We start from the raw sequence: 14309 nt of genomic DNA on the forward strand, positions 1-14309 counted from the left end.
TTCACATTAGTGTGTGAGTGATCCGAGCTCCGAGTAGCACGGTTTTATAAGAGTAACGGCGCAACCTTAGAACATACTCAAGTTACATGGCATCATATATATCTTGAGTACCCTTTAAGATTCAGAAATGATCACGCTGATTTCATCATGTAAGACTATCCCATATTCGAAAAGATCACATGAAGGGAACGTTGGGTAGTTTTCAATTTTTTATGGAGCCCAGATGGAGAGAGTCATAAATGTTGCAGGGACTCACTTCAGAACCATATTAGCACAACAACTTATGCTCATCTTTCATGTACAAAATTATCAATTTAAAATTATTAAACGTCACCTATTTCATTATCACTATCATCGCTATCAAAAACCATTGCATCATCATCACCTATCACACTCTCTATGTTTCTGGAGTGTCAGTTTGTCACGTGAGATCAAAATGATTACTAAGATTGCGTTCATTTCGAGTGCTTGGTGAAATCCAAGTCCGAATGCGATTTGCAACTCGGCACTATTATGAGGAAACGCGCTCGTACTTCTAATACACTTCGATACATGGGAACTAAGAAAAAAGTTTCCAAGTTGGATCTCGGATTCTTATACTTGGAGCTCGGAGGGGCTATGCGCTTTAATTGGCTTCTGGTTTCACGGAATTTTCGACGCCTGAACAACATTCTATAGATGATGACGACGATGTTGACAACAGTTTGTGAGCTGCATGAAAGATGACTTTCCCTGAAGAATAATCATCTGTTGTGTTCTCAAGTTCTCCGCGAGCCATCATTATCCGCAGCACATTCACTAATTCCTGCACTTGGACAATACTCGAGATGCCTGTGGAAGGTGAGGTCCATCACACGAGCTTGTACATACAATGCAAATCCCCATCGAGCTTCATAGACACATTACATTCAACGACTCTTTTGAGATGCTAGGCCTAGGCGGGTTTTTATGGGCTAAGGACAACTTCACAGTGATCATTCACAAAATCATGTGAAGTAGTATGGCCAATTAGAGGAGGTTATTCTGGAGGGTTGCAAAAGCATATTCCTAACTTCAGAACTCTACAACACACGATAGCTAGACAAGGGTATCAACCGCCAAAGATATCAGTAAATAAATCGTCAGGAGGCCTCTTGGAAGGTGTCATCGGCAAAGGAAGTTCGGGAGGGAGCTCTACTCGAGGTTGGGGCGACTCCACTGGTTTTTCCGATGGAGACGCTCGAAGGTGCCCTGATTGTGATGATGAGGGACCTCTAGAAGGTATTGTACACTTACCTGACGGCGGCGCTATAGGACGTGATGTATTACGATTATAACGGGATTGGCGATCTCCTCCTGCCCAACGGGACTTCTTCCCCAGACTTAGAATATCAGAGTCGTCATAGAACTTCTTGTGTCGCCATGGATCCGGACACCCGAAACGTTTACCTGCGCACATGTGCCATTCTTCCCTCTATCTGTAAGTATATTACAAACTAGAGGCTCTGCTCTCCAGTTACACTCTAACCGAGATGGTTGGAGTTTCCTCAGAGCCTCGGCAATCTCCTCTGGAGAGGCTTTCCTTCTCGTCGATTTACTATCCTTTCCTTGAGTATTGGTAACATCGAGAGTTGAACCTTCTTCACGACTGTACTCATATAGCTTGGTAAACTCTTTGAGTTCATTAAAGTCAACTTTATCTAAGAGGATAATCCTCGAGACGACAAAGGCCGAGACTAAGGCTGAGAGATACTCACTGTTGGCTGATAATGTTGGAGCACCGCTCGCCATTTGGGCACAGAACACCTCATACCGTCTACGTTTATCAGGATCCCTATTAAGAGCCTCCAACGAAGGACGTGATGTGTCATGAGATGATGAGGATGATGATGATGCCTTATGCATACTGATAGTCCGACCACCCACTGCTGCAAGTAAGGCCTCCCGCCGTACCTGAAGACCATTATAACGATCTCTGATACACACCACTAACAGCCTACGTCGTCATTAACACCTGCCCATAGTGCTTTACCCTCCCTTGACTCTCCTTCCTTCTGCTTGGTATTAGCCTCCTACATAAGAAGAATGAATAGTCGTAGTAGTATGATATAAGCCTACCGAGGTATGGCTAGTCTTCGTGGGATGATCGGGGGCTCGAGTGATAGGTTCAGCAGATATGATGCTCGTTCTCTCGGTCATAGTAATAGCTCCCTCTCGCACGGTTGGATTACTATCCAACCACTCAACTAGACGTTGATATTCTGGAGAGGTATCCCTTAATACATCTCCATCACTGCTAGGGCCGGATACCTGATGATATCACTATTCTATGCTCTCTCTACAGCAGCACCTGTACATGAAGATGCTTATTGAATCCTCTAGGTACTCGTGGGGGTTTAGGAATGATGTTGGATAGTGAGAGTATAACATCCTCAGAGGTAGAGCATGTATCCCCTTCCTCCTCTACCACCTACCATAGCATCAATATCAATACATCACACTATTCAAGGTACTACATTGGTAAACATCCCATCTAGAGTGTGACTCTCACTACTACTCTCAACTCTTTTTGTACATCGCTGAGGCAGCCCCCTCGATCCTTTATGATCCTCATCATCAATGAGATTGATAACCTGACCACACATGGTCATCATCACGTCAAGGGTAGTAGGAGAAGCCTACCTCAGCGCTATGATGACCCCTGTCCCCAATCAGTGTATCATCATCATCATCTATCTCCACAACAGTTGTAGCATACCGTGAGGTCCCTCCTCTATTGGGTAGACTACTATTATCATACTCATTATATACTTCAACATCATACCCATCTCCTCCCTCTTCCTGGTCGAATACACCTACATAACCATCTCTACCCTCATATATCCCCTTCAACCTCCTATTACCTATACCAAATGCACCTACAGCTTGAGTAGATCGCTTATCACGTTCTCCTCGTCCTTGCTGCTGTCGACTGCTACTACTACTACCATCACGACGATGGTGTATGGTAGATTGAGTGGTAGGTCCTCCCTCACTATTGGAAGGACCGAATATCGATGATAGGAGCTCATTAGCTCCAGTGGATACCCCACTAACCTTCAGTTCTCCACTATACCTACACCACTAAGCATTACAAGTATTGATAGATGTCAATACTACTACCCGACACCGTGCATATCGTTCTTATGATTGTGTACACTCCTATCGACACATCTATACAGTGCCTGTATGTTGCGATGCTCTGCTTCCTCCTCCTTCTCATCTCTCTCCTCCTCATCATCATCAAGACTAGATCGTAAATGAGGAGGTAGGGAGCATACAGTGTATACCCTGATATTGGAGGTTAATACTTTAGATGTTATCGTGAGGATTACTTTCGCTTCCTACTACCCTCATTAGCCTCCTTATCAATAACCGAGGGACGGCGAGTGAATAGTCGAGATATTTCCCCAACTAGCATACCCTCCCTCCAACCCTGACTCCTCATGATAGCAAGACCAATCTGATACCAAGGTTCATCAACAACAACAGGAGTACAACAACTCTTACCCGCTCTCTGACTTCTACTGGAGAGTTGTCATTAAATAGTCTCGTAGTAGAAGAAGACTCCCCTCCATGATGAGTGGTCGTCACAGTAGTACTACCAATAACATTGCCACCAATACCGTCATTGTAATCCTCCTCGTCCATGAAGTCCGATATCTAGTAGAGAGAGCTGCTAGTATAAGTAAGCATCTCAAATATTACTACTACCCTCTGATGCCGTTCTTGCTTCGTACTACTACTGCTACCATCATGCTTCTCCTCCTCCTCTTCCTCTTCCCTACCAGTACGGTCCTTCTTACTACGTCTACTGCTCACGAAGGTTGAAGGTGTCCAACCTTCCTCCGTCCCCACTGTATTGAAGTATCTTATATCATGAGTAACAAGCCTTATGATGATGATGATCGTACTACCCAGCACTAAAGCCTCCAGTAAATGCACCATGGAAACGTCTTCTGCCCTGTTCATCGGTCACAACCTGTTCCCAGGGTCTCGAGGCGTTCATAGTCTGCCGTTGTTTTGATGTAAGAAGGAGGCCTCCACTATAATGCCTAAATAAGCAGCATGATGATGACAGTAATGGTGATGATGAGTACCCAGCATTGATCTCTTCCTGCTGTATCCTGTCTATTTCATCGATATCAACATGGGTTAGAGGTTGACCAAGACCTGATGACCCTACTACTATCGGTGGTCTGGATGCCATACTACTACCACCACCAGTAGGGACAACCAATCTGAGGTTATGATGGTGATGGTGATGAAAGAACACAACAGAGGGGGTTTGGAGGATGTCGTCATCTATATTGACGGATATGATACTACATGCAGAGGGTACTGTTGCGAAGTATTATGATGATGATCTACTGAAACTAGTAGTCAACTGAGCATAGGAGTAGCAGTGGGAGGAAATGTTGCTAAAGATGATGATAAATGGTATTATTAATTAGAGAATAGCTACACTGATCATGTAGACTACTACTAGGATGCAATTATATTATTATCCATATTCCAGTTCTCCTTATCGTTATGAATAATAATACTACCACTATGAGCTTTATCATCGATACAACTTGGTGTACCCTTCATCCTACTATTACTACTCATCAACTCCTCATCATAGTATTCACCAGAGGGTCTAGTGAGTAGTATTAATCGTACTAATGCACATGCTCTATCGATATCTTCCCCTAGATGTTCACGAATCTGCCTCGAACCACTACTACTATTACGACGGAGTTGTTCAAGCTCATGAAGGAGCCACAATACAGGGAGACCTTCTGATCCCACTGGAGCCTCTGAGTAGGTAAGGAACTCTGATAAGGCTGTTAGACGATGCCTATAGGCCTCGACTGCCGACTCAACCTCAGCTAAGAGGTTAGTAGTAGAAGCATCATTCTGGTAGGTGTCGACTGATGAGAGTAATTCACGTATCTAGAGATAGATGTATTGGAGGAGTGGTATGACAATGATTATTATTATGATTATGACAGTACTACATGATCCACACAAAGATGAGAATACTCCTGGGCAGATAGCTTGGCGACTTCCAACTCCGAGTCGAACCATTGAGCCGTATCCTCTTCGAATGATGAGACCATGACATTCCTATGTGTTATGATGATGAACGTGTTGAAGCTGTTGTGGTATGGTACCTTGTGTTACCCCGTTGGTATCGCCTCAGACCCTTCTCCCACATCAAAGCCTTCATCGTACATAGGAGTATGTGCATACGTTGAGCCGCCAGATCAAGGACCTCTCTATACTTAGCAAGTACTTGATGCTCTACAGATGCAAACAGATTGATGTAGCATTAAGATGATCATGGTAGGCTCACCTTCATCATAGTATGTGGTGATGTCCTCCTCCTCCTCTTCCTGGTGAGGGTCCTCATCAAGTGAAGACTCCTCCTCAATAAGCATCAATAGTGCCTCACTACACCCTCCAACCTTTTGTATATCCAGCTTAGCTCTAGTATGTAAGTCCATAAGACATCGGGCTAGTAGAGCTCTCTATAGGAAGGATGTATTGGACGAGGGTGTCACCATGCTTTACCTTCCTCTTCATATCCCCTTTAGGAAGTACATCAATCGTATCCAACCGTAGATACTGTTCGAAATAGCTCCAATGGTCCTCTAAAATAGTAGGAGAAGAGCTATGACCAAGCGTAAGGATGTAGATAGAGTACTACCCGATAGGACCAATAATGAAGGGTTGGTATCCTCTGGCAGCTCCTTCGTGAACAATAGTCCTCCATCATTACTCTCTATAGAGGTATTCATATCCTCTACCTCCTCCTCCTCCTCCTCCACACTAGTCAACAAGCTATCATGGGTATCACGTTGAAGTATGCCCCCTTTCTGGAATGCTAACTTCCTCTTTCTAGCAGCCTTTGCTAGAGCAGCATCAACCCTCTTCTGCCGTTGCCAAGCTATACGTCCCCTCCACCTCTGTTCGATCATCGCGCTCGCCTCCCCTACTTTATCGCTTAGCCCTTGTAGTTGCCTTAAAAGGTTAGTCAACTTCTCACAAGTCTTATCGTGACCATGCTGCTCTGATTTTGCCATTATCGCGGCTTCTAACTTCCTATGATACTCAGCCTGTCGTATCCTCATACAATCTAATGTCTTCTGTATAGCTGTATCATGTTGTGCCTCTACTCTCCATGATCGTGATGTCTTTACTACTGGATCACGAGATAGACCAGAACTCAATACTAATGGTGGGAGGGAACCACCATTCACAGATGCTCGGAGGAGTAACATGTAGTCGGATGTTATCTAACAGAGAGCTCAGTATTGAGGCTGCTGCTTGCATTCTTACCCTATCACGAGTATCTCTGAGTAGTAGGCGAGTATGAGGGGAGGGTGCTGCTGCAGCAGCTACTTGAGGATCTCTTGTATGATACTGGACTCTGCTCCTCCTCCTTCTCCTCATCCTCCGTCTCGTGGATGCAGGACTACTACTGCTATTACTACTACTGTATTCCTCCTCCTCCTCGTCTTCCTCATCACTACTACTATATAACGGTGGTGGTGGTGAACGGAGTGACGTAGAATCAAATGATGAGGCCTGGATGAGGTTCCTGTATATGTAGGTTATGGTTATAGTAGTACTCACCGTCCATGGCCATACTGCTGATGGTGACCATAATAGTGATCCCTTCATCTTTGGTAGAGTACTCCCCTTAGGAGTAGCTAAAGGTGGTGGACCTTCTATAGTGAGGTTAGATGTGTCTATAGAACTAGGTGGAGGGGATGAGCTCATTACTACTGCTACTACTACAATTATTGAGTTGAGCAGCTATCACACAAGACGAATATACGGAAATGTATCTAATTATCATCATGGTATTGGACTCATCATTCGTCAACAACAACTTCAAGATATTATAGGTATACTCTCCTCCTCTTCCTCATCTCCTACCATCACTACCACGTCGGCTGATGATGATGATAGGGTGTCATTCGTTGTTACTCCTTGGCCGATGTGAGAGCTCCCCTCTACACAACTAGCATTCATGATATCCTGCATGCCTCTAGTACTAGGGTCATAAGGTATGAGCATGCCAGAATGTGGTGCAGCATTGACCTTAGCAATCACTGTTGGCCCTGCCTGTCGTCGAGGTGGATACCTGTAGCCCTATAGGACGCTGAGGTGGTAGTCTACTACTACTTGGTATCGATTAGTTGAGTTATGGTATGAAGGTGTGTGATTAAGTCTGACTTGAGATCCCTGGCATACACTCCTGAAGGGGTAGCCTCCTCTCCTCGATCTCCATCATAAGAGTCTCCGTCACTAATAGCATCTCTCACTACAGGGAAGTACCTAATAGGGTGATAGTAGTAGTAGTAGTAGGAATAGATAGTCAGTAGCAGCATACTCCTGTAAGGCCTCTAATGTGGCATCATCATGATGATCATTATCGTCATCAATGCTAGATAGACTCCTAGTCCTCCTCCGAGACGTAGTATTCTTACCGAACCTTGTCGTATGCTTGTGAATAGACCTATGGGCCCTCCAAGTACCCACTCAGTATATATGGAGCAGCATTACTCAGTAAACTCCTCTATAGGGTGGTCATCATGATGATACACAAGATCTCCTCTGAGTTGGGCTAGGCTTGACAATAGGGTATTGAGTGTAGATTGAGTACCCTATTAGCATACAGTAGGAGTAATGCTGGGCGGAGTACTCACTTCTGGCAATGAGGGGTTATTACTGATATTAATATCACGTATTCGAGGCAGTGAATAATAAGGAGCTCCTGCTAAGAGTATTGATGATAAAGACTGGCCAAACATTACCATTCTCCTTCTCTTCCCCTCGCTGTATCGTTTCCTGTAAGGCTCTAATTATACCATCAATCCTTTCAAGTCGGCAACCATTCAATGCCAAGGTCTGCAGACCTCCTCCAGCCTGCATGGCTTCCCCAGACCCAAGGCCGCAACATACAACCAATGCTGCTTCAAGCCTATTAAAGTCAGGTGATACTCCACAACCAAGAGGGTTCCTCCCTAGATCCAGTGAGCTTAGTGGGATAGACTTCTTATTACCCACTAGTACACTACGCATATTGAATATGGTCCTTAGGGCCCTAGCTGGTCTCATCAACCTGTTCTTAGCAAGGCATAGACTAGTGAGTCGGGGTAGTTCCTTCCCCACGATGGGAGCAAGCAACTGTAAGCCTGTATCAGTGAGTTGACAATTAGCCAGGGATAACTTCTGTAGTCTTCTACAGCATTTAAGTCCTTGTATAAGATCTTCTAGAGGGCCACTACTCTTCCATACAGCTGTTCGTAGTACTCCTGATAAGCCCAAGGCAGCATTAGTAGTATTAGAAGCTCTTGATGATGATGATGATACAGGTTTCAATGGTACTCCAGTGAGATCTATAACCAATACATTATTGACCAATTTAGTAGATTGTAGATAAGTAGACAATGACTGCACTAGCTGACGAACTAGATCAGTCTCGGTAAGTATAGTATACCTACTCACTAATACTTCTATCTACCCTATACCATTACTACTACTTCAATCGCCTCCTCCTACTCCTAACTTGATCTTTATATGCCGGTTGATGACCAAAGAAGTATGTACCAGAGTATAGTAATAATTGATATATAGTAGGTGCCTCTTTTAAGAGCCCTACTATGGAATATAGAATGTCTCGATTAGCAAGATCAAGATCCACCACGAGTGCACCATTAGTCCTAAGATCCCTGGCAATAGCATGATCAACATCCCTATGTCCTAGTCTCCTGCATATAACCCTGTATAGCCTCTCTGTACGTATACACGCTGCTGATGATATAAAGGGTTGAGATGTAGTACCCTTCACTACTACGTTGCTGCCTGGTGTTGTTGATGTTGAAGGAAGAGGAGGAAGAAAAGGGCTGTTGCTGCTGGTGTGGGTATTCATAGACTACTACACAACATAGCACCATTTATTGAGCAAGAACTCAAAACATTGATGATGATGGCAAATATAGCATAAAAACTGTGAGGCCTCATATCCCTCTAATGCTTGTGAATGATTATTATGATGAAGGAACTTATTGATGGTACCCTATCTGAGATCATCAACTAGTGTATACTTATCATCCTTGCCTACCCAAATACTACAACCTACTACCTAGTGCTGAGTATATCCCTGTGCCGTGGTCGTTGATCCCTGATCCAGTGTGAGTAGCTGTATGGCTTTGAATAACTGCTCTTGTTGATTAAGTATCATCTCTTGTTGTTTATATAACATCTCCACCTCTTGTGGTGATGCATGAGGTTCGGTCGTACTACTCTCCGGTTCCCCTGAAACCATCTACGGTACTAGCGCCCATGAAATAGTAGTAGTACTTACTAAGGCCATTACTCTTGTGCTGCTCGTGAGGGGATGAGGGATGCCTAGATGTTCCTGGATTATTCCACCATTCATCTACGCTAACTGTATCATCATCAGTGATACCGTCATTTGCATCCTCGAATAGCTTAGGATTTCGGAAAGGGTTGGTATCCAGCTTAGGACTATCCAGATGAGCTACTCCTGGTGAATCATCTCCTCCTCCTCTAACAGTACTATGCCCTTTTGATGAGGAACCAGCACTGCCTCTCCTCGTCTTATCAATGATGATCACTGATGTCCTACTCTGTAATCGAGGCCTTCCATGGAGATCTGGAGACTGGGGTGGTAGTGGTGGTGATGGAGGCGATGCTGCTGCTGCTGCTGAGAGGACATGACCAAGTCTTCTACTACTAACGATACTACTACCTTGATTGTTGTTGTTGTTGTTGAGATCACCTTCTTCTACCTCCTCAATTGACCATGACCCATGGGAGGATTCAGCATCATCATGTATATTGGATGGTATAGGGCTCCTCTTTACACTATCTGATAGGTGTGCATGAATGTGAGGAGAACCCTAACCTACTCACCATCTCTGGAATCACCTCCACTAGGCTCACTTATCTGAATACGATGATATTGATGATAATGAATAGGGAATCAAATTACATCTAGGGCACCCAGACTAGCACTCCTGCCTCGTTGTAAAGGGGGAGGAGCACTTGTTGCTGATGATGTTGTTGTTATCTTCCCTAAAAGGTGCTCGGATGTATTCATGACTAGAGGTGTAGGTCCTACTACCACTAACGGATCCAGTCTCCCACTTAGAGTGGTTTGTCTGACGATTGTTGGATCTGTTACGTCGATTGAGTAGGCTACTTGTGGCTGTATATAGGCCTTTATTACGAGGAGTATAAAGATGAGAGCTTACGTTTGGGTTTAACAGGCGCTGCTTTGGCTGGGAAGGGCTTCACGTGGAATTCCGTCACTATTGATTGGATGAATGCTTCGTCCAAGTCTACCATTTTAGCGCGTATCCTTTCGTTATCATCCAGCATCTACTCAATGCGGTAGGGGGAGTGACATGAGAGGTATTATTACATGCCTCCATTTATCACTAGTACATAGTATCTCCATACACTCCAAAACATGCTTCCTCCTTAGTCGTGCTTTGGCAAGTTCGAATAGGAATAACCAACAATTCTCAATCATCCAATCTGATGATATCATTAGCATTATATATATTATATAATCATCATTATTACCATCTATCTTATCGCTTTCAAGCCCCTCAGTAGCAGAGACATCCTTCTTCAAGTCAAGACATCCTCTACGAAAGGTCTGATAGTACTAATCTCAATACCCCCTTATGATCCCAACCCTACCTGAAATGCCTTCTCCTTAGAGTTTTCGAATATAGAAGGACTAGACATAGCAACCATGATCTGATGGCATCCATCCAGGAGCCTACTGGCTTCACTAGGGTCACCAGTCTAAGGCAGCAGGCAGAGACGACTATGGTATAATGTTCGTAATCACTAGTACTCACCGTAGGTACTCCTCCACCTCCACGAGGAAGGTTGCCATAATTAGGGGGCATCCTCACTGACGGTGATAGCGATGAATCCGTCATAGTAACTACAAACTAACAACAAGCTGCTTGTACAAGTCTACTCAAGAAACGCACATAATGCTCTTTACAGCGGAGCGATGCAAAAAAATGGAAAATTTCCTTTTATGATGCGATTTTCACATGGATTGCTCGTGCCCGCACCAGTAAGACTCCGTCACTTCAGACAGCATTATGGTAGAATATATCTAAAGATGGGAATCAGATGAGCACTACCATACAAGTCTTACTAGGTAGAAAGTTGTCAGGAGTGGATATACAGATGATTATGACGATTAATGTACGTAGGTAGTGATGGGTGGGAGGGGTAGAGGGATGCAACATGGTATTCAACATTTGTCCTAATACGGCCCCTGTAGGAAGTACCAATGATACTCGATATGGCTTTTGAGGGTATACTATCATCCTGCTGATGTCCACCTAGCACCGGTGTGGTGCCTGATCGGTGCACTGCGTTGGCACCATGCTAGCAGCCCGACTTTTCAGATTGTGGTACGCTATTGTGAGACTCGTCATTAGTGCTGGCTAGTCCTCCTTGTCGGTGTTGTCCTCGCAACCATCGGCCGTATTATTCCCGATGGTTGCGCAGTGTCAGCTGTGTCGTGTCGGTTGCTCAGGGTACTGCAGCTGGTTGCGCTGTCGCGCGTTACTTGGAGCTTACGGAGGGGAATCGCAAGGCTGTAGGCACTGAGGGGTCCGTGCACCCCACTGGCGTGGGGCCCCGCACGGACCTTCTGGGATTCGAACCTTAGATCTCGGGAATGAGAGACATGAGTACTAACCACTACACTATCGTCGAGTTCAATTTATTGTTGTTCATTGGAAGTCGTCAGGCTCTAATGTGCTATGCAATGTTAGATAAGCCCACTACCTGGAGTCGACATAGATAATGATGCTGAGCACTACACTGAGCCAAGTACAAACAATACTACTCAATAGAGTGGCTGGACAACCATCACTGACAAAATTATAAAATTTATATATCCAGGATTCGAACCTGGATCATCCGTATGACCAACCTGAAGACTAACCATTAGACCAAACTACCTATATAAAATATGATGCTTCAATAATAACGCTTGATGCTCAGACTAGTTCAGACCTACTTGTACACTGGTGGGTGGTCATCCGCGACCCCACGGACACTATCCTACTGATTGCCGTTGCACTTATCGCTGTAACACCCAACCCACTGACCTACTCTGAGTACGGGGATTTATTCCGGAATATACCTCAACCCAGATTCGAACTTGGGTCTCCCGTGTGACAGCGCACGCCCATTACCTGCTGGACTAGACTGATTGTTGATACAGTACTCCCATGTCATGCCTCCCTCCATTGAATGGAAAAAGACTAAATCGGTTATTTCTCGTAAACGGCTCATAACATTTGAAAAATTCTTTCATATTATTACTCAGCTCGACGAGAGGAGTCGATTGCACCCATTTTCAGGGCAATCCTTACTGTCATTAACGAAATCGGCTTCCGGATCTATCACTTTTGCTGTGAGTTCCCTACCGGCTATAATGCGCGCGCCCGGGGCCCCTCCCCCAGCGCGCAAAAAGAGGCGAAAAGGGAGGAGCGCTCCATCCACCTAGCGGTGTGCTGGTTGATCCTGTCACCTGCGGTGCCAGTTGCTAGTGTACCTGCCACGCTGTGGCAGACTTGAGGTTGTACTCCGCCATGGTCCTGCCTGACACATTCTGTTAGTGACCCACTAGTGCTATTAGTTTGGTGTTGAACCAGTACCACTGGCTTGAGTGCGCACTGTTAGCCGTGCGCACTGGTCTGGGTTTTCCGATGTAGATTAGAGTGCTACTCTACTCTCTGATGCGCTCGCGCGCGTTACTTTGCATTGCTTTGAGGGGGTTCGACTTTGCAGGGTTGATTGGTCCGTGCACCCCACTGAAGTGGGGACCCCGCACGGACCCGTCGTAGTTCGAACCTGCGACCTTTAGGATGAGAGTCGGACTGAATAACCACTAGAGTAATACCTTGCTTGGATGAAAGTGTTTCGTCGAGGGTCGCCAGTCTCTAGTACCGTACACCGTGGTGGTTAGTTAAATCACAGTCGAAGACCTTGTGCTGCATATTACCAGCAGTACTTAGTACGAGTATTAACTGTCAGAGGTCGGATATAGGTCAACCGCATGGCAGAGCATGACACTTTTCAATGAGACTGAACCAAACATATACGATCTATCCCTATTGCGATGAAATGAAAAAATGTAATTACTCAGATTCGAACCTGGATCACTTAAGTGACAACCCGTCACACTATCCATTATACCAAACTTACTATATATACTAAAACTGTACGAGTCGCCAGCCGGAAGTTGAGTGCTGCTTGGTAGCACTGAGCATGGACTTACAGCCTACCCAGAGCCCAGAGGGCATTGTCCTTCTCACTAGTACACTACTGACCGCTGTGCCACCCAAGTCGCTGCCCTACTCCGAGTGCTGAACCTTATTCCGCAATATAATCTCACCGGGATTCGAACCTGGGTGTCTCGAGTGATAGCGCACGCCCTTAACCTGCCAGACTAGAAGGACTGTTGAAGAAGAAGTTGCTTGTGCAACATGGTTCACATGGAACCGATGAAAACTAAAACGTTAATAACTTTTTATTGAGCCTATAAATCCCAAATCCGGCTTCACAGCGATGTTCAGGAGATCGAGATCTGTCGATTGGTGAAGGAATTTGTGGGATTTATAGGCTAGATCGCGAAATCGGCTCCGCAGTTACACATTTTTGATGGGAGCTCCTAAAGGTAAAAAATAAACGCGCATATGGGGACCCCTCCCCCATGCGCGGCGGTCGATAAGGGCGGAGAGGCGCCATCCACCTAGCATTGGTTTGTACCACCTATGGATACCTAGCTACATATATCTTACTAGAGAAGGTAATAAGAGAGACTCTATGATGATGAGGACATAGTGGATCGATACGTCCTGTCCAAGCTGCTTCAATCGAGCTACAATGGATGCATGATCTCATACTCCCATGGGGTCTTTAGGAGGGCTTGGGGTTCCTTAATTATGGGGGTATTCGATCATCATCCTATGATATTATATACTCCTCTTGATAGGTTGTAGATCAAAGCCTACCTAAACGGTGAAATACATGAAAGTAGCAATATCAAGCCTCCCAAAGAAAGGTGCTGTAGTAAACGATATACTCGAAGTGGGTGGGATAGTGTTAACACCCTGTGAGGATGGCTGAAGGTAGCACTACTACGGGAGTATCACATCCTCGAAACGAATCCAAATACTAGATCCGCATATCCTAGCGTCTTGGGCACTAAACCTCGTATT

General features: G+C 45.1%; 1 protein-coding gene across 1 annotated transcript; it reads right to left on the reverse strand.

Annotated features, from left to right (window-relative positions):
- Positions 1-323: 323 nt before the first annotated feature.
- On the reverse strand, positions 324-10997 carry Pmar_PMAR005930 (hypothetical protein; the record flags this gene model as incomplete). Its single annotated transcript, XM_002769826.1, has 38 exons — positions 324-357; positions 601-660; positions 1508-1679; positions 1737-1932; positions 1980-2051; positions 2098-2289; positions 2330-2449; positions 2537-2612; positions 2902-2962; positions 3015-3094; positions 3142-3309; positions 3354-3481; positions 3529-3681; positions 3733-3889; positions 3936-4073; positions 4119-4191; positions 4237-4323; positions 4755-4956; positions 5022-5130; positions 5178-5307; positions 5360-5534; positions 5578-5657; positions 5714-5835; positions 5896-6122; positions 7000-7156; positions 7198-7350; positions 7722-7743; positions 7830-8515; positions 8559-8747; positions 9279-9333; positions 9791-9910; positions 9955-9988; positions 10034-10116; positions 10296-10422; positions 10466-10581; positions 10630-10705; positions 10750-10857; positions 10914-10997. The coding sequence occupies 38 exons, from the start codon at positions 10995-10997 to the stop codon at positions 324-326; spliced, it is 5022 nt and encodes a 1673-aa protein (XP_002769872.1).
- Positions 10998-14309: the final 3312 nt, after the last annotated feature.

The sequence above is a fragment of the Perkinsus marinus genome (assembly GCF_000006405.1).
Source record: "Perkinsus marinus ATCC 50983 genomic scaffold scf_1104296964856, whole genome shotgun sequence".
Classification (NCBI taxonomy): domain Eukaryota; phylum Perkinsozoa; order Perkinsida; family Perkinsidae; genus Perkinsus; species Perkinsus marinus.